This window comes from Pithys albifrons, chromosome 29 (genome assembly GCF_047495875.1).
Source record: "Pithys albifrons albifrons isolate INPA30051 chromosome 29, PitAlb_v1, whole genome shotgun sequence".
Lineage (NCBI taxonomy): Eukaryota > Metazoa > Chordata > Aves > Passeriformes > Thamnophilidae > Pithys > Pithys albifrons.
In genome coordinates, this window is record NC_092486.1 from 5,492,236 (window position 1) to 5,511,638 (window position 19,403).

Consider the following 19,403-nt stretch of genomic DNA (forward strand, 5'->3'; position numbering starts at 1 on the left):
TGTGATTCTGTGATTCAAGTTTGTTTTCACAATCCCTTTGCCAGGGATACACCAGCACAAAGCAAATGGAAGGGGGTTCCCATGTATATTGTGACCTTCTGTCATGACATATTAATGCCCTGCAGTTTGTGCATTTGTTCTGAACCTGCTTTCCTCTTGCTCTGATAAACCCAACTATTTGTGAATCTGGATCATGGAAGTTCTCACTGAAAATGACCAGATTTACAGTGCCTGGTTCTGAAACTGAGCCCAGCTGCCCCCAGCCCCTCTGACCTCTCAGCACCAGCTGGAACACAAAGCAGTTTGTTTGCTGTGAACGGTGGAACTGCCTTTGGGGCAAGGTAAGGACAAGGAGATCACTCAGCAGTTAAGTCACAGGCAAAACACTTGACTTGTGGAAATTAATATTAATTTATTACCAATTAACAATTCAGTAGGACAATGAGAAATAGGAGGATCAGTCAGGAGTGGAGCCAGGGTGGGCAGTGTGGTGAGTGCTGGGGGTTTCTGGAGAGTCCTGGTGACCCCTGGAGGTCCACAGTGTGCCAGTGAGTGTTGGGGTGCCCAGGGGTGCTGGTGAACATCAGGGCACCTGCAGGGACCTGCAGGTCAAAGCCAGTGCCAGGACTGGGAGTGCCAAGCTGGCAAATCTCTGAGAAGGCTCCACTTCCATCAAAGGCTCTGCAGTCTTGGCTGCCCGTGTGCCCCACACAGGAGGTACAGAGACTGCAGCCCCTGTGCCTGCTCTGCCCCCCAGGCTGCCCCTGCCCCTGCCCCTGCCCCTGGGGGGTGCAGACACACCTGGATCCCTCCTCAGCTTTGGGGGCCCAAGGGAATGAGCCCTGGGGGCCAAGGCTGGGGATCTTCCCAGCTTAATCCAGGGATTCCTGCCTCAGTTTCCCTACCAATTCACACAACTAGGGAAGATGGGGGCACCCAGGGGTGCCAGGAGTGCAGGGTGGGGACAGCATGAGCCTGTGGGGTCCATGCCCCTCCTCGAGGGTGTGGGGCACATGTGGGGTCCATGCCCCTCCTTGCCCGCCAGGCCCAGCCTGGGCCATGCTGTGGCTCGGTGCTCCCGGTGCCGCACGTGGCCTGGGCACAGGGCCCCTGGGGACAGGGGGTGGACTCTGACCAGGTGACGTGGGGGCAGCGAGGCACAGGGCTGGGGCACCCAGGCCACTTCCTCCACACCAGGTGCCATCTGTGCCCCCACGTCACCAGCGTCCCCACAAGGCGATGGCAGAGCTGTGACCGGCCCCAGCCACTGACCTGTGCAGGGCACAGCCCTCGGCTGGCCAGCCTGGCTTCCTGTGCCAGCTGACCCGGGGCTGCCCGTGGGCTCTGCCCGCTGAGCCGCGGTTCCTGCCGGGCAACGGTCACCGCAGGGCCAGGACAGGGATGAGGGAATGGGCCCCGGGACCCACCCCCGGGGGTCACACCTGTGCCCCCCAGCATGTGCCTGTGCACACGGGGCTGTGTGTGCACAGATTCACAGAGGGGTGGGCACCGGCTGGGCCCCCTAAGGCTGCCCCGCTCAGCTGTGGGTGCAGAGGTTGGTTCAGTCCCTGCACGTGGTCTTTGCCAGGGGCAAACCTGGTCTGGGGAGGTGGGAGCCTCCCAGGCCGGTGGGTGCCCCCGGGCTGGTGCTGCTGTTGGGTGCTGGTCCCAGGGAGTGCTGGCACAGGCCGGTGTGTGATGCTGGTTCAGAGCTGGAGTGGGACCGAGCCAATCTTAGTGCCAGCCTGATGGTCGGCAGCTTGTGCCGGGCTGTGCCGGTGCAGGGCTGTGCCAGTGCCAATGCCGGGCTGTGCCGGTGCCGGGCTGTAGCAGTGCCAGTGCAGGGCTGTGCCGGTGCCTGTGCCAATGCCGGTGCCGATGCCAATGCTGGTCCCGGGCTGTGCCTGTGCCAATGCCGGTGCCAATGCCGGTGCCGGGCTATTGCTGCGCCAATGCCAGTGCCGGTGCCAATGCTGGGCTATGCCAATGCCAATGCCGGTGCCGGTCCCGGGCTGTGCCGGTGCCGGTGCCGGTGCCAGTGCCAATGCCGGGCTGTGCCAATGGCGGTACCGATGCCGGTGCCAATGGCTGTGCCGGTGCCGGGCTGTGCCAATGCCGGTGCCAGTGCCGGTGCCAATGCCGGGCTGTGCCAATGCCGGTGCCGGTGCCAATGCCGGGCTGTGCCAATGTCGGTGCCAGTGCCGGTGCCAATGCCGGGCTGTGCCAATGCCAATGCCGGTGCCGGTGCCGGTGCCGGTGCCGGTGCCGGTGCCGCGGGGGCGCCGCTGAGCCCGCACGTGGTTCTCGGGCGCGCTGCCCGCTCGAGGGGGCGGGGCCGGGCTCGCGCTCCGTGCCCGTCAGCGCCCAATGGCGGCGCGGCCCCGCCCTCTCTCGGTCCAGCTGGCCAATGAGCGGCGAGGACGGGGCCACGCCCAGGCGCTAGGGGCGGGGCGGCGGTCACGTGGGGGGCGGTGTTATAGCGCGCCCGGCGCAGCGGCCGCGCCAGTCGGGGCGGACGGGACGGGGCGGACCGAGCGGGATCCGGCACCGGCGGTACCGGCAGCACCGGAGCGGGGCCCGGCGGGCGCTTCGTGGTCAGCGCGGCCCGGCCCGGCCCTGCGCAGCCGGTGAGCGGAGGTGGCGGGCGGTGGCGGGGCGGGCACACGCACACACATGGCGGCGGGAAGGGGCGGTGGCGCGCGCGGGAGCGGCCGTTACCGGCGGCGAAAAGGGCCGGGATCCGGTGCCCCCCACGCTGATGCCCATCCTCCCCGCAGGATGAAGAGCGGCGCGGACCATGGCGTGGCACCCGGCCCGCAGCCCCCGCAGCCAGCGGGCCCGTAGGACGTCGGAGCCCCCCCGTGCCCTATAGCGACCACCCCTATTTAATTTTTATACCTAATTTATTAACCCATCACCCCGCACCCACTCGCCCCCACCATGGAACCGACCTCCGCGGTGCCGACCCCCATGGGCGGCTTCCTCTGGATGCTCATTCTGGGCTTCATCATCGCCTTCGTCCTGGCCTTCTCCGTCGGTGCCAACGACGTGGCCAACTCGTTCGGCACCGCCGTGGGCTCGGGGGTGGTGACCCTGCGCCAGGCCTGCATCCTGGCCAGCATCTTCGAGACGGTGGGCTCTGTCCTGCTGGGAGCCAAGGTCAGCGAGACGATCCGCAAGGGGCTCATCGACGTGGAGATGTACAACTCCACCCAGGAGCTGCTGATGGCAGGGTCGATCAGCGCCATGTTCGGTGAGGAGCAGGGGCACGGAGGGAGGGCAGCGTGCCCTGGGGATGCTTTTCTCACTAGGCTTCTCCTCCTCTTCCTCCAGGATCTGCTGTGTGGCAGCTGTTGGCTTCATTCTTGAAGCTTCCCATCTCTGGTACCCACTGCATCGTTGGAGCGACCATTGGCTTCTCGCTGGTGGCCCAAGGACAGGAAGGTGTGAAGTGGTCTGAGCTGCTGAAGATTGGTAAGTCCACCCTTTCATGGCCTCCCTGGGCTTCCCCTTCCAGCAGCATGATGCTGATCCTGCCTCTCCCTTCCTAGTGTTGTCCTGGTTCATCTCACCCCTCCTTTCGGGCATCATGTCTGCTATTCTGTTCTTCCTCGTCCAGAGGTTCATCCTCTGCAAGGTAAGGACTGTCTGCCCCATTTTCTGACACTCTGGGGCTCTTGGCTGTTCCTGATGGACTCCTTGATTGGCTTGTGGTCACCAGAGCTTCTCTAGCCGTGTCCTGAAGTCTCTGTTGGCACCAGAGATGCTCTTTGGGAGCTGAAGGAGTGGGAAAATGGGACCTGTGGCTGCTCCACTGAGCAGAACTGGAGAGTGTGGAGGCATCACATTCTCTCCTCTGAAACAAGGGAATTGTCTTGGGCAGGAACAGCCCCTTTTCCCAGTAGTGAAGCAGCCCAGAACAGATAAGATCAGAACTTTGTGTTGTGCTTTTCCACAATCCTGGTGCAAGGCTGGACCTGCCCTTGGGACGGGCTGCAGGTGAAGGCTGTGACCCCCAGCCCTGGCTTTCCTCAGTTGGGAAGGGCAGAATTGTCCCTGGGGCTGAGGAAACCGCATTCCTTCCCCTGAGGAAGGGGAGGGTGCTCAGCCTGGCTCCAGGCACACATTTCCACTGTGGGGAGTGTTGAAAGCCCAGGAAGAGGGATTGGGCACACAAAGGATTTGAAATGGAGGTGGCAGCTTTAGATCTCATCTTTCTGAGATGATGATTATTGACCTGGAGTGCAGGATGCTGCCAGCCCAGAGCAGGGGCATCCCACCAGCTGTGCAGGCAACTCCAGCATTTTCCTCTGCATAGCTGAGGTTAAATTCCTTTAGGTTTTAGCTCCATTATTTCTGGTTCAAGAGATGTTAAGATCTTGTCACTGGCAGCCCTTTAGAACAGCTCAGTGTCCCCACTGTCACAGTAACGTCCCCACTGTCACAGTAACGTCCCCACTGTCACAGTCCTCTGGTGTAAGTGGCCTCCAAAGTGGGGCTGGCCCTGGCACACTCCCTCTGGTGCTGCCTGGCACTCAGGAGGGCTCAGTGTGTTTGTTCTGACACCAGACCTGACTGCTGGGCAGCAGCTTGGATTAAAGGCTCCTGCTGCTGCTGCAAGGGCCTCACTGTGCAGGTATGTGGTCAAATAAGCTGCTTTGTGAGTGATGGACTTTTTGTTTTGTCCAAGTCAGCTGGAAAGAGGTGAAAGCTTTGGAAGTGCCTGGGGAGTGAAAAGGAAAATATAGATGGAGGTGGCAGGGTGGGGAGCCAGGGAAGGGGTTCAGGAGCCAGGCAGAGGTGAGATGCTCTAGCTTGGGAGTGCTGGGACCCGCAGCTGGGCCTGCCCTGGCTCTCTGGAAGGGACTCATGGTATTCTGCCCCCTTGTGCCCCCCCAGCTGTGTGTGGGGGCCTGTGGGTTGTTCCCCAAAGGCTGTTGGGAGCTCTGGCTCCGGGCAGAGCCCACAGGAGCTGCCATGGGCAAGTGATGGGCAGTGGCAGGATGGACACGGGCACACACACACACCTGGTGGCAGGAAGGAAGCCCCTCTGGAAAGGGGCTGTTGCCAGGCTGCTCCTTGGCCACTGCCCAGCCCCCAGAATGCCTCCCCAGCATTGATCCCTGTTTTCCAGGCAGATCCTGTTCCCAACGGCCTGCGAGCTCTGCCCATGTTCTATGCCTGCACCGTGGGGATCAACCTCTTCTCCATCATGTACACGGGGGCGCCCTGTAAGTGCACACAGAATGCTTGAACCTGAATTTTGCAGTTCTCTCTAAAGCCTCCATTAAATGCACGATTTACCCCTTTTGCTTTGCAGGGCTGAGACCTCCTAGAAGGCGGCTGGCCTGTGCCCGTACAGAAGGCGGCAGGCTGGCCTGTGGCTGGGCTAGGTAGTTGCCCAACCAAAGAGACCTGCTCAAACTAAACTCCTCCAGACCTTTCTCCTTAGACTTCCCAGGACTGGCTGACAGCATGACTTGCCCTTCCCCTCTCTTACCTGTGCTAAAGTTCAGGCACTGGGTGGCAGCTGAAGAGGCTCTTTGGGCTGCCGGTGGTGGGGCTGAGAGCAGGGTGGGGGCTGCCCCTCCCCATCATCCACCTTGTCCCTGAAAACCAGCCAACTATTCCTGGCAAGAAGAGCTGGCCCCCATGCTGAGGAGTCCGGGCTTCAGTTGGAAAAGCCAAACCGAGATGCTGTTTGGCTGTTGTGCAGGGGACAGGTCACAGGCAGGACTAGGAGAGGGCTCAGGAGGGGCAAGTGGATTTGCCAGGGAGCCAGAGGCTCCGCCACCTCTGTCTGCTGTGAGCTGTTTTTGGTGTGAGTGTGGGTTTCCTGTTGTGGAGGAGCTGCTGGAGGTGGGATGTGGGCAGTTGGTGCTGGCCCTGGTAGGGTTTGCTCTGTAAACAATGACTGGAAAAATTCTGGGAGGAATGTCAGCTTCCCCTTCCTTGGGCAACTCCAGCAGGGACAGAGGGCAGGGCTGCAGTGGGGCTGCTCCAAAATCACTTGATCACTTGGTATCCCCAAGGTGGATCCGTGTTTATCCGGAGCTCTGAAATGCTGGGCAGGCTCTGGGCTGCTCAAGCACAGGGTTTGCAGGCAGCCCCTGTGTGGGTGAGGTGGCTGGGGGTGCTGGGGTTGCCTTAGGAACAGCAAGTCACTGCCTGCAGCAGGAAATGCAGGCTTTGGGTGGTCACAATCACCTGATGCCCTGAGCAGGGCCGTGTGATGCCAGCCCTCTGCTCAAAGTCAGGCTGCCTGGGAGAATCTCCTAACTGGGTCATGTATCAGCTCAGGTGCCTTGGAACTTAAATCCCCAGTGACTCCTGGAGCAGGAGAGCTGCCTTCCCTGGCATCCAGAGGGCTTGGGGGGCTCCAACAGGAGCAGCCCTGGCCCCCAGGTCCTGTCTGGATTGGGGAGGCAGCACTGGTGCTGCTGCAGTGACACTGGGAGGGTGTTTTTTTTTCCTTTGACATTGCAGCAAGTGAGGAGACAAGGGCTGTGTGGAGCCCAGGGCATGCACTGCTCTCCACAGGGTTTGCCTGGGGGAAGGAAGGGGTTGTGAAGGGCCAGCAGCTGGTGGGGGGGCTGCTCTGGGGGTACACCCAGGGCTCCATGCTTTCCCAGCAGTTTCTCCCTGGCAGGTGGATGAGCTCAGGGCTGCTGCAGGTGACGGAGTCCCCGTGCCCGGGAGAAGCAAAGTCGTATGTCCAGGAGGGTTTTGCCCAGAGGTTTTCAAAGATCCGTTGTTTTATTTCCTAGTGCTGGGCTTTGACAAACTTCCTCTGTGGGGTATCCTCCTAATTTCGGCGGGCAGTGCTGTTGTCTGTGCTCTCGTCGTCTGGTTCTTTGTATGTCCGAGAATGAAGAAGAAAATCGACCGTGAGTACTGCATCCCTCTGCAATCCTTGGGGAAGGGCATGCTCTGCCTGGCTGAATTCTCCCCCCGGCGGGAGATCCCATTAGCCCTGGGATCCTGTTATTAGCAGGATCCTCGTCTTCACTGGGGATTAACCTGCGCTGAGTCACTGGGGCACTTGCCGAGCTGGGCACTGCCCCCTCCCAACCCGGGCACCCCAAAGCACCCTCAGAGTGGCCATTGTGCTGCTGATCCGTGTCTGGGGCCGATTTATCTGCAGGGTGATGGCTCCCTCCCTGAGCTGTGGGAATTGTCAGACAGCTGGTGCCACTTTAATAGAGGAGAGAGAAAAGGCAGGAGACAACGTGCTCTTGTAACCTTTAATCCTCTACACGCAGAGCAATCTTTGGCCCGGCTGATGCAGATCACAAGTTTAAAGCTGATGAAATTCTTTCCCTGTAGCAAAAAGCCCCCAAACACTATTGAAAGGCATCCAAAGGAGCAGCCCTGAGCTCTGGCTCCTGAGCAGCGCCCGGAGCTGCGTGTGGTCCTGAATATCAATGGTGTGCTGGGCTGGGGCCTGGGAGCCGATCAGGGGATAACCGGTGTCCTTGTCGCGCTGCTGTAATTGGGGTGTGACTAACAGCTTTATGGCCGTCTTGACAATCTTCCAGCTGTTCAGCTTAACTCCTGCCTGCAAGGCAAGGCAGGCTCTGCTGCCTGCCAGACAGGCTCCCTGCCTGCCCGCAGCATCCCTGACGGGAGGTGGGCGCCCAGAGGAGACAGCTCTGCAGGGGCTGGAGGTCAGGATGAGGGGCTGATGCCACAGCCCTGCCCTTGAGGCAAACAAAGTGACTGGGAAATGGTCATGTTTGTGACAAGGAGGTGGTTTTGGTTGTTGTCTGAAGGAGCTGACCTCATGTTTTCACCTGGACAAAACATGCTTTTCCCGGTAGAGTGGGAGGAACAGCCTCAGCTTCCAGGGCTGAGTGCTGCTGGTTTGGCTCCTCACGGGGGACAGGAAAACAGGCTGCCTTTGAGAGGTGGAGACCAGCTCCTGTTTGGGTTTGTCACCCACCAGTGGAAGCTGGAGAGGAGCCCAGGCTGGAGCTGCCAGGCTGGCAGAGGAACTGAGCTCTTGCAGGCACCTTTCTGTCAGCCTCAGGGTCACAGCCCCTCCAGAAGTGGGTCCAGAGCATCCCACGGCTCATGGGAATGGGACAAACATGGCCCAAAGAGGAACCTCTGCCCTAGACATTACTGGCATAAAAGCCCCATAATGGTGCTTACCACACCCTGTGTAGGTGGGGGCTTCTAAAAATAGGGGATGAGCTGGCTTAGATGGTTTGGCTGTTGTGCCTGGGACAAGGTGTGACTGCCCAGCAGTTTCCAAAGTTCAAGAGGGGAGGGAGAGAGTTGTAAATTTTATTTGGCTGATACAAATCTGAGTGGTGAGGGATGTGGGCTTGCGGCCGCCCTTGGGCTCGGTGGTGGGAAGGGCTTTGATGGCAGCTGCTCCCCTTCACAGGAGAGATCAAATCGAGTCCATCTGAAAGCCCCTTGATGGAGAAGAATGTTGGCCCTAAGGAGGAGCAAGAGGAGGCCAAGGTGCCCCTGGACGATGCCAAGGGCCCCGTTACTGAGGAGGGCTCGGCCATTCCCGCCCAGGCAGCTGTGGAGGAGAGGACGGTCTCCTTCAACCTGGGGGAGCTGGAGGAGCCCCCAGAGCAGGAGAGACTTCCCAGCCTTGACCTGAAGGAAACGAGCATTGACAGCGGTGAGTGGTGGGGGGTGACAGGAGTGCTGGGACTCCCCTGGGCACCCCTGGGTGTAACCACCCCACTGCTGTTCCCCTCTCCCCGGCAGGAGCTGTGCGGCTGCCCAATGGCAACCTGGTCCACCTGAGCCAGGCAGTGGGCCACCAGCTGGGCTCGGGTGGGCAGTACCAGTACCACACTGTGCACAAGGACTCTGGCCTCTACAAGGAGCTGCTGCACAAGCTGCACCTGGCCAAGATGGGGGACTGCATGGGGGACTCGGGGGACAAGCCCCTGCGGCGCAATAACAGCTACACGTCCTACACCATGGCCATCTGCGGGATGCCCCTGGACTCGCTGCGCGCCAGGGACGGCGACGAGGGGGACAGGCTGAGCTGGGCTGTGGTGGACACCAAGAAGAGGGTCCGCATGGACAGCTACACCAGCTACTGCAATGCAGTGGCAGACACCCACCCAGCTGCAGATGTGGACCTGAACACGGCCCAGGCAGAGCTGGGGGTCGCTGACCGCAAGGGCAGCAGCAGCTCTCTGGAGGAGTGGCACGAGCAGGACAAGCCTGAGGTGTCCCTGCTCTTCCAGTTCCTGCAGATCCTCACGGCCTGCTTTGGCTCCTTTGCTCATGGTGGCAATGATGTCAGGTCAGTGGGGTGGGCAGGAGCAGGGGGGGCTGCTGGCTGGGGCTGGTGCCCACAGAACCATGGAGTCACGGGATGGTTTGGGTTGGAAGGGACCTTAAAGATCATCTTATTTAAACCCCCTTACCAGGGACAGGGAGACCTTCCACTACACCCGGTTGCTCTGAGCCCTGTCCAACCTGGCCTTGAAAACTTCCAGGGATATTCCATCTTGCCATCAGCCTCTGGCCCTCTAGACCAGATCCTCTTTCTTTTCCAGCAATGCCATAGGGCCTCTGGTCGCACTCTACCTGGTCTATCAGACGGGCGATGTGGCTACCAAGGTGGCAACTCCCATCTGGCTGCTGCTCTATGGGGGTGCAGGGATTTGCATCGGCTTGTGGGTCTGGGGAAGGAGAGTCATCCAGACGATGGGGAAGGACCTGACTCCCATCACACCATCCAGGTAAGGGCTGCCATGAAGCTCCAGGCAGCCTGAGAGCTGCATTCTGTTCCAGGAGCCCCTCCCTTCCCTTTTGGGGGTTTCAGTGGTGGAGCCCGGAGCGTGTGTGGCTCCAACACCTCCCTGCCTCCTGGAGGGGGTTGGTCTGGGTTTGTGGAGAGCCAGGCCACTGGCTGACACTGCTGTGCTGCTTTCAGCTCAGCCCTGTGGCTGGTTTTGGGTGTCGTCTTCCCCTCTTCTCATCCACTTTCTGTCCCTGCAGTGGCTTCAGCATCGAGCTGGCGTCGGCGCTGACAGTGGTGATCGCCTCCAACGTTGGCCTCCCCATCAGCACAACTCACTGCAAGGTAGGGGGCCTGGCACTGGCTCAGCGTGAGCTCAGCATCCCCAAACTTGGTGCTCGTGGGGCCAAGCTGTGTGGGGGTCCCGCTCTGGGCCGCCGGCCACTGTCAGCTGCTGCCTCCACTGCCTGCATCTCAATGTGAGGCGGCTCTGGCTGCCTGGGGCACTTGGGAGGTGAGGGGAGAACAAAACTCCTTTCATGGTGCCCTGGGCTCTGCCAAGAGGCCATGGGAACCCAAGAGCTGCAGGGCTCTGTCCCTGTGACCCCTTGCCCTGCGCAGTGGGGGGTCCCCGGGGCTGGAGCAGGACCCCGCACTGTGGGCATCAAGGGGTGTGGACCCCACTGTGGTGCTGAGCTGTGCTCTGGCTCCTGGGCAGGTGGGCTCGGTGGTCTCGGTGGGCTGGCTGCGCTCCAGGAAGGCGGTGGACTGGCGCCTCTTCCGTAACATCTTCATGGCCTGGTTCGTCACGGTGCCCATCTCCGGCCTCATCAGCGCTGCCATCATGGCTGTGTTCAAGTTTGCTGTGCGGAAGGTGTGAGGGCCCTGGGGCTGCCGCTGCTGCTGCTTCCACGCTGCCCTCCCTCCGGAGCCCCCGCAGCCTCCTCGGGCTGGGGCTGCCCATCTCCGCCTCGTGCTGTCACTGACGTATCTTTTTTTTAATACAAATGTGTTGGCGCTAACTGGGCTGCGCCGGCGTGGCTGGGCCTGCCCCCGGGTGGCCCCCCCTGCTCCGCTGTAGCTGTAGATTAGCAGTTACCGGGGGCCACTTTCTCACTTTTAATGACTTTAATGAAGATCCTCTGGCAGTGATTCCATGGGGGAAGGATGGAGGTTGGTCCTCGCCTGCCCTGTGGGAGGGCTGGGGGTGGTGGGGCACCCCCTTTGCAGGCTGTGCTGTGTTCAGCTTCGCCTCCATTGCTGTCGTGGTGCAGACACCATCCTGCGTGGGGGGCTGCCCTCCGGCCCCCGTCACTGCTGCTACCTCGGACTCAATAAAGATTTCCTTCGTATGCCAGCAGTGCCTGTGGTTCTGGGGGATTGGGGTGCTGGGGGGCCCGTGTGCTGCCCCAGGGCCCTGCCTGCCTTGGCCTCGTGCCCCTGGAGGCAGCTGGGGCCGGCGATAAGCGCCGCACGTGCCCCGCGTATCATGGGCTGGGCTGGAAACAGCCCCGCGGGGCGGGGAGGGGGCGTTATCGGGACTCGCACCTGCAGCGGCCTCTGCAGCGTCCGTGTGTCCCCTCCCCGCCCGCGGCTCCCGTGCCTGCTCCGTGTGCCCGGGGATGCTCCGTCCTGCCCGGGTCAAGGCTGGCCTCGGGGACCCACGTCAGCAGCGGGGCTGTCGCAAGAGGCGGGCGGGTTGTGGGCAGCGGGGGTGCTGAGAGATGGGGACGGGTCCGTGGGCGAACACGCGGGGTCGGAGGTGCTTTATGTGCTCGTGGGGGTGAGACCCCCAAAGCCCAGCGGAACGGGGGTCGTTCCATCCCAGGGGATGGGGGTGCCCCCACTGCCCGGGCCCCGCTCCCGAACCTACCACGGGGCCGCGGCGGCCTCGGGGCCGGTCCCTGACCCCGGTTAATGATTCCCCGCCCGTCGGTCCCCGCTGTGGCGGCGCCTCCGCGCAAACACCGGCCCGGGGGTCCGAGTGCCGGGGGGCACAGCCGGGAAGGGGGACCCCCGCTCGGGGGGCAGTGCCGGGCAGGGGCCACTGCCCCCTGTGCGGGGCGGCGTGGGGAGGTGTGACCGCCCCACGTGCGGGCACGGGGGGATCACCGCCCCGTTCGGGGGGCAGCACGGCCGGGACGAACCCGGGGCGGGGCCGGCCCGCGGGGCCCCGTTAAAGCGGCGGCGGCCGGAGGCGGCGGCCGGAGGCACCGACGATGGGCAGCGAGGGCGAGCGAGGCCCGGCGGGCACGGGCCAGGGCGACCCGCGGGCGCTGCGGAGGGACTGCCAGCATCGGTGGGCTGGGGCACCGCGACTCGGGGCTGCCTGGAGAGGGGCTGGGGGGCACAGGTGGGGAGGGCACATGGAGAGGTGGGGGAGGCAGGACCCGAGGGAAGGGCACCCGGCGCTCAAGTACTGGAGAGGACCCTCGAGGGGCATCGGGGAGGGAGCAGAGGCCGTGGGGAGTCACCCCACGTAGACAGGTCGGGGTGGGGACAGGCCGAAACAGCGGCTCACTGTCCCCCTCCCTGCGCAGCACAACCCTCTCCTCGCCCCAGCTCTATTTCCAGCTCAAAAGCCCATTTTTCTGCTCCAATAACTTGCTATGGGGCCCCAGGGCTGGGACGGGCACACGACCCTCCCAGAGCACTGACCAGGGACCAGTATGGGGGAACACATCCCCATCCCCTTCTTTGTGCCACCCTCAACCCTAAACACCCCACTCTCCCCATAACTCCCCCTGATCACCCCCAGGATCTTCGTCAACCGGAGCCTGGCGCTGGAGAAGATCAAGTGCTTTGGCTTTGACATGGACTACACCTTGGCCAGTGCGTTTTTGGGGGCCCTAAGGCAGAGTGGGTTGGTGGTGGGACCCCCCAAGTCCCTGTCTGCATCCCCTCTCCCTCCCTACAGTGTACAAGTCCCCTGACTATGAGGAGCTGGCTTTTGCCCTCTTGCTGGAGCACCTTGTTGCCATCGGGTACCCCCCCGAGATCCTCGCCTACAAGTACGACCCCACCTTCCCCACCCGGTGAGTTTGGGGAGGGGGTCCTGGGGATGGGTGGTGAACCCCCACCTGCTGACAGCTCTGTGGTGCAGGGGGCTGGTGTTTGATGCCCTGTATGGGAACCTGCTGAAGGTGGATTCCCACGGGAACCTGCTGGTCTGTGCCCACGGCTTCCGCTTCCTCAAGGGGTGAGTCTGGGACTTCCCCTCCTCAGGGGCAAGGGGGGGATAGGGGAAACCCTCAGAGTGGGGTGCAGCTCCGTGCTCCCTCCCCAGAGCTGAAATCCTCCACTATTACCCCAACAAGTTTATCCAGCGGGATGACATGAAGCGCTTCCACATCCTCAACACCCTCTTCAACCTCACGGGTGAGTGGCAAGCCTCGTTTCCCTCACCCACCAACACCTTGGGGTGCTGTCCTGCCCTGCACCTTCTCTCACACGCCCCTCTCCCAACAGAGGCCCACCTCTATGCCTGTCTCGTGGACTTCTTCACCAACTGCTCCAGATACGTCAAGTAAGAGGGAGGTGCTGGGTGGGGGCTTGGTGGTGGAGGGATGGGAGGGGTGCTCTTGAGGGGGAGCTTCGCTTGGCAGGGCAGCCCCTTCACCCTCTCCATTCCTGACCTTTGCAGCTGCGACACCGGCTACAAGCACGGGAACCTCTTCATGTCCTTCCGCAGCATGTTCCAGGATGTGCGCGAGGCCATGGACCACGTCCACCTCTCTGTGGGTGCAGTGGGCAGGGGGCTGGTGGGGGGTGACTCTGGGAGTGCTTGGGCTTCCCCACACACACAGCCTGTGAGGTTTTGGCCAGCCCCCACCTCGTCCCCTCTGCAGGGCTGCCTGAAGGAGAAGACGCTGGAGAACCTGGAGAAATACGTGGTGAAGGATGTATGTGCAGACCCACGTGGACCCCTCCCTACCCTGCTTCCCTTGGCCAGTTCCCCATGGCCCCCCCAAGCCCACCCCATGCTGACTTGCCCCTTACCAGCCCCGTGTGCCGCTGCTGCTGAGCCGCATGAAGGAGGTGGGGAAGGTCTTCCTGGCCACCAACAGTGACTACACCTACACTGATGTGAGTAAGGGGTGTCCATGTGCCCCCTCTGCCAGGTGCAGCTTGCCCTGGACAGGGGTGGCAGAGGGCAGAGGTCGCTGGGGACAGCGGTGACGATGCCAGATGTCCTTGCAGGCCATCATGTCCTACCTGTTTGACTTCAGTGATGGGGACAAGGTGAGTCTGTCCCCCATGGGCTGGGTGTGGGGCTCAGGGTGCCATCAGCAGCATGTTGCTGACCCCCCTCCCTGGCACCTGCAGGCTGGCACCCCGCAGCGCCCCTGGAGGTCCTATTTCGACCTGATCGTGGTGGATACCCGCAAGCCCCTCTTCTTCGCTGAGGGCACCGTCCTGCGCCAAGTTGACACGGTGGGGACCCCTCCCCTGTCGGGCCAGCTGGGGCGGTGGGCACTGTTTGGGCACTGAGGAGGCTCCCGTGGGCTCAGTGGGGTAGATTCACCATTAGATGGGCACCGAGTGTACACAGATAATGGTGTCCCTGTCCCGGGGTCTTCTTGTCCTGCAGGACACGGGGAAGCTGCGCATTGGAACATACACCGGCCCCCTCCAGCACTGTGCTGTCTACTCTGGGGGTAAGTGCCTGGCCAGCCGTGGGTGACACAGGGGGGACGTGCCCATGCCCCCACCCTGACCCTTGGCTGTCACAGGCTCCTCAGATATGGTGTGTGATCTCCTGGGCGTGAAGGGCAAAGACATCCTTTACATGGGGGACCACATCTTTGGGGACATCCTCAAGTCCAAGAAGCGGCAGGGCTGGCGCACCTTCCTGGTGGTGCCCGAGCTGGCCCGTGAGCTGCAGGTCTGGACAGAGAAGAGCGGTGAGCAGTGCCTGGCCAGGGACATGGACTGTGCCCCCCTGGGGGACGTGGCCCGGAGGTTGCTACGCCCCTCGATGGCAAAACCGCCCCAGCGGGCCGTGCCCTGCCCCTCTGTGTCATCGTGCTGGGCAGTAGAGGGCGTTCCCACACTGAGCTGGCCCCGTTGCTCTTGCAGAGCTGTTTGAGGAGCTGCGGAGCCTGGATCTCTTCCTGGCTGAGCTGTACCAGTGAGTGGGCAAGAGGAGTGGGCAGGGGTGGGAACATCCATGGGAGACGCTCCGGGCGAGCCTGCAGCTGGGTCTGCCCCATTCCAGGCACTTGGACAGTGGCAGCAGCGAGCGCCCGGACATCAGCTCCATCAAGCGTCGGATCCAGGTGACACCCAGGGCACCATCCCAGCTGGCACACAGCTCAGACCCACCCTGATCCATGAATTCCCCTTAGGGGGCACCCTGGGGGCCACTGGGTGCCCTGACTGTCTTGCTGTACCCACAGAAAGTCACACACGAGATGGACATGTGCTATGGGAAGATGGGCAGCCTGTTCCGCTGCGGCTCACGCCAGACGCTGTTTGCCAACCAGCTGATGCGCTACGCAGACCTCTATGCCGCCTCCTTCATCAACTTCCTCTACTACCCCTTCAGCTACCTCTTCCGGGCACCCCCTGTCCTGGTAGGCAGCCCCCTGCCCCTACTGCTCACCCACCGTGCCTCAGTTTCCCTGCCTGAGGGAAGCATGTTGGAAGTGTTGGGTGGGCACCCAGCCCCTTGGCGGGCTCTGCCACTCCCTCTGCGAGCCGTGTTTCCCCTGCAGATGGCACATGAGTCAACGGTGGAACACACTCGCCTGGACTCGGGGGAGGTGGGCACAGCCCTGCCCCCCTGGCTGGCCCGGCACAGCCACTCTGGCCAGCAGGTGGGTGGCAGGGAACAGAGGGACAGGAGGGCACGGGTGTCCTGCCACACTGATGCCCATGAGGTCCCATGCCCACTGAGCCCCCTCCTCACTGTCTCAGAACCCCCAGGACTCCAGCGGGGAGGAGGAGGATGATGGAGAGGCCTGAGACCACCCCAGCACTGCTGGCTGCTGCCCTGGCAGGTGCCAGCTCCACAGGAGAGCATTCAGTGGCCCTGGACCACTTGCACTGCCAGACTGAAGCCACCTATGGACAGCTACCACCTCTGGTGGCCACAGGATGATGGGCAGCCCTGTTCCACGGCCTGCTGTCCTTAGACTGTGGGGCCCTTCTCCTGACTGTGGCTGGAACCAGGAGAGGGGCCACCCAGGGCCAGCTGGCTGCCCTGTGCCCCCACTTTAACTGACATCCTGCCTGCCAGCTCAGTGGCAGCCTGGGATCACCCCCTGCCAGGCCGAGCGGGCAGTGCCGCTGCTCCAGTGTCACAGGTTGGGGTCCCTGCAGCCCCTGCCCCTGCAGCCCCTGGCCCCGGCCATGAGCACTGTGGCACTGGCTGGAGTGGGGGAGGCTCCAGAGGTGACAGCTGCTCTGTGGGAATTCCCTTCACCTGCAGTTCCTCTCTTCTGGTTTCTACCCTTTTATATTTATAAAAGATACTCAAACCCCTGTCACCGCAGAGACATAAAATTGGCAGTTTTAAAGGAAATCTGCTTTGTCCCTCCTGGAAGGTGGGGTCAAAGGGCAATATTCCCAGCAGCTGGGACAAGCACAAGCCCCCGGGCAGAAGGTGGCAGCCCCGAGTGCCCCTCCACTCTGCAGAGAAGGGGGCCAGGCCAGCAGTGCTCCCCAGAGTGCAGCCAGCCCCATGCCAGAAACCCAGCACGTGGCTCTGAGACTTCCTCCAGGATCCAGAACTCAACAGGGATGGGGAGCCAAGATGGGGATCAGTGTGTGGGGAGGGAGGGAGGAGGGATGGAGCCAGGACCACTGGGTGGGGGACATGGGGGGAATGTGGGGACCCCAATGGGGATCCCAGTGGGAGACATGGGGACACCAACAGGGACATGGAGACCTTGAAAGGGGTCCCCGAAGGACACGGCGACCCCAGTGGGGACACGGCCATGTGGGACAGGTGGGCACGGGGTGGGTGGCAGGTGACTGGGCAGGGGTGGCCTCTAAAAGGGGGTTACACCTGAGTTGGGACAAAACTGAGGAGCCAAACATGCAACGGTCAATAAAATCAGGTGGTGTCAGTGTATACACCATGATCTTAATCACCCCTACATGATCTGCATCAGTAACACCAGGTAGAAGAGGTAGAAGAGCTACCCAGCAACAGAGCACGACGTTATCGCCCAGAGGTCCTTTCATATTGCTCTCAATAAGACGAACCTCAGAGGTAACTAACGTGGTATCTGCTGCTGTTTCCAGATCCACTCCTGCGCTGCCATAGGTTGCAGAGTGGAAGGAGTTGAGGGCACCTGTGTCTGAGCAGGAGGGGGCAACAGCGCCTGGGTGGAGCTGGAGAAGGGGGTAACAGCGCTTGAGGCGGCGCTGAAGGAGTTAAATAGTTCTGCGGTGTCTGAGGGTGGGCCACAACGGGCCAAGCTCCCTGTACTTGTGTCACAGCGCTGGGATTTCTCGCTGGCTGAGCAGTTTCCCGACTTACGACAAAACACCACACCATTTTGCATGCCCTGAGGCTTGAATCTGAGGGGGTGCCTTGCGCTCACCTTTGAAATGACCATAATTACCACATTTCAAACGCTGCCTCATCCTTTTACCTCCCTTTGATTTCCTTCCCTTGGGTATTAGGGGAGCAGCAGCTCCCTCCACAGCCGCAGCGATATATGCAGCGTTGTTCGTCTGCTGGGTTCTCTCTACCATCTCAAGCATTTCTGCCACCTCACACTGTTTTGGCATAAGCCCCCAAACCCGTTTAATCATTAGCATTATCAAATGCCAGCTTCTTGAACATCCTTTGCTTTGATGGCTCATCTAAATCAGGATGCTCTTTGAGGGCTTTATGCAGACGATCAATAAATTGAGGATACGGTTCGTGCCCATCTTGTTGAATGTGTGTGAATGAATACACGTCACCGGGCTCCCGAAGCATTGAAAGTGCTTGAAAAGCTGAAGGCTGGGAAAGATGTAGCACAGCAGGGGCTAAAGCCACCTGGATACCACTGGCTGCATATGGACCTTGCCCCGATAACATCTGAGACTGAATGCCGAACAAGGGATCATTCTCCTGCCTGGGCTTAGCACATTCCACATCGCACAACTGTTGCCAATATTTCATAAAGAGCAACAAATATGAAGGAGGCAAAATCAATTCTACCAACTGCTGAGTATCCTGAGGGAGCAACACACCCCCCGCGAAAATATACCTAAGCATCTGCTGCGTCATAGGAGCCTTTAAACCATTTTGAATGGCTGATTGCTTTGTTCTTTCTAACAATTTCCAATTGAAGGCGGAGCAGCTTTGGGATGCGGAAGAGGATTGGATAAACCCGGGGGTGGAGCGCGAGTTCACCAAGTTTAAAAAGAACTTCTCCCAGAGCAGCGCTCCAGGCACTATCCTGTGGAGCATCGTCCTCCTCTGCGACCGAGTCCTCATCGTCGGATTGAGGCAAAGGTGGGAATTTATAACGTGCCGATCTCGAAGAATGCAGTCGCGAGGGGCGGATCACGGATTCAGATGAGCGGGATCTGAGGGCAGCGCGGCGTGTAGGTTCGCGTGGAACCCTCCACGTGGGCTCCGCAGCGGTGGGACCGAAAGGAAACTCAGCAGCAGCGGCAGGAGGGGCAGGGTCGGGACCGGCGGAACGGGACTCATACTCGGCAGCGGCGACAGGAGAGGCAGAGGCGGCAGGATCGGACCCGGCGGCAGCGGCGGACTCGGGAGCGGCCTCGGCAGCCCCAGCTCCGGCAGCCGCGGCGCCTGACCCGGCGGGAGTCCCGGCGGGAGTCCCGGCAGGAGCGGCAGCTCCAGCTCCAGCCCCAGCAGCTGCGGTGCCAGTCCCAGCGGGCAGCATGGGGGTATCAAACACCGTCCGGTCACGGAACAGCGCACGGGCAGCCGAGGTCAGCGGGTTACGGGCAGCAAGTTGAGGTAAGGGAGCAACAGTTTGGGCTGGGGGGGCGGTGTAGACGTTGCAGGGGCCCCCGTACAGGCAGCCGCCTGGGGCCAATCGGCCGACTGGGCAGCCGGCGGCGTAGGCGCCGCATTCTCGCCCCCAGCCGTAGCTCCAGCCGGTGGATTTGCCGGCGGTGTGGCGCCGGAACACGCCGCTTTCTGCCGGGCGCCGGTACGAGCCTGGCCCGGGGAGGCAGAAGGGACCGGTGGCAGGAGGGCGGGCGTAGGAATACACGTAGAAAAGAGTCCCGAAAAAACTGAGGAGTCCGAACTGGGGGCGGGCCCGTCCGAGCCAGGAGCAGAGCCAGCCGGCGAAAGCGCTACGAACGCAGAGGCGGCAACTGCTCTCGAGTTTCACTTCGGACAGAGCATCCCTCACTAACTTCCATATGGCGGCAAACTGAGCTGCCTCCTTCTTCCCAGCACCTTGCTCCCCCCACAGGGTCTTGCCCATGCCGTCCCAAGTTTTAAGCTCAAATAAAGAACTAGACTAGGGGAAAAAACTTTTTGTCGAGCCCAAATCAACAAATCTTTAAGATTTTTCGTAACATAAGCATGTCCTGTCGTAGAAAGCAAATACTGGAAGACCTTTACTGCTGCCTCTTCCGAAGACAGAGCAGCCCCCATGTCTTCCCCCAACCGCCCGCTGGCCTTAAAAATGAAGCGGGATCTTCAGGAGACTCGTGGGTCGTTCCCGAGGTGTGCACCTCTTTCCTCCTGCCT

At 61.4% G+C, this 19,403-nt stretch overlaps 2 protein-coding genes across 3 annotated transcripts; both read left to right on the forward strand.

Moving 5' to 3' along the window:
- Window positions 1–2,488: 2,488 nt before the first annotated feature.
- Window positions 2,489–11,073, forward strand: SLC20A1 (solute carrier family 20 member 1). Its single transcript, XM_071579140.1, has 11 exons — window positions 2,489–2,627; window positions 2,778–3,253; window positions 3,334–3,474; window positions 3,552–3,637; window positions 5,135–5,231; window positions 6,768–6,887; window positions 8,393–8,641; window positions 8,731–9,280; window positions 9,537–9,722; window positions 9,982–10,066; window positions 10,440–11,073. The coding sequence occupies exons 2-11, from the start codon at window positions 2,941–2,943 to the stop codon at window positions 10,599–10,601; spliced, it is 1,989 nt and encodes a 662-aa protein (XP_071435241.1). The 5' UTR covers window positions 2,489–2,627; window positions 2,778–2,940; the 3' UTR covers window positions 10,602–11,073.
- An 839-nt stretch (window positions 11,074–11,912) lies between these two features.
- LOC139683676 (cytosolic purine 5'-nucleotidase-like) lies at window positions 11,913–16,247 on the forward strand. Of its 2 annotated transcripts, XM_071579035.1 has the most exons (18): window positions 11,913–12,020; window positions 12,480–12,553; window positions 12,639–12,756; window positions 12,825–12,920; window positions 13,008–13,099; window positions 13,190–13,247; window positions 13,365–13,458; window positions 13,570–13,623; window positions 13,724–13,807; window positions 13,922–13,963; window positions 14,048–14,155; window positions 14,313–14,379; window positions 14,455–14,625; window positions 14,801–14,852; window positions 14,940–15,000; window positions 15,121–15,297; window positions 15,439–15,540; window positions 15,641–16,247. In XM_071579035.1, exons 1-18 carry the CDS (start codon window positions 11,941–11,943, stop codon window positions 15,686–15,688), a joined length of 1,578 nt encoding a protein of 525 aa, XP_071435136.1. In that variant the 5' UTR covers window positions 11,913–11,940; the 3' UTR covers window positions 15,689–16,247. The 2 variants fall into 2 exon arrangements, with proteins under 2 accessions (XP_071435136.1, XP_071435135.1); XM_071579034.1 differs by having other exon boundaries at window positions 13,922–14,155.
- The last annotated feature ends 3,156 nt before the right edge of the window (window positions 16,248–19,403 follow it).

Bases quoted from the DNA above. Each gene is read 5' to 3' on its own strand.
- LOC139683676 (XM_071579034.1), top strand. From the start codon at position 11,941: ATGGGCAGCGAGGGCGAGCGAGGCCCGGCGGGCACGGGCCAGGGCGAC. The intron at 13,248-13,364 runs GTAAGAGGGAGG...TGACCTTTGCAG, and splicing joins AACTGCTCCAGATACGTCAA to CTGCGACACCGGCTACAAGC. The intron at 15,298-15,438 runs GTAGGCAGCCCC...TTTCCCCTGCAG, and splicing joins TCCGGGCACCCCCTGTCCTG to ATGGCACATGAGTCAACGGT.
- SLC20A1 (XM_071579140.1), top strand. From the start codon at position 2,941: ATGGAACCGACCTCCGCGGTGCCGACCCCCATGGGCGGCTTCCTCTGG. The intron at 5,232-6,767 runs GTAAGTGCACAC...TTTATTTCCTAG, and splicing joins CATGTACACGGGGGCGCCCT to TGCTGGGCTTTGACAAACTT. The intron at 8,642-8,730 runs GTGAGTGGTGGG...TCTCCCCGGCAG, and splicing joins GGAAACGAGCATTGACAGCG to GAGCTGTGCGGCTGCCCAAT.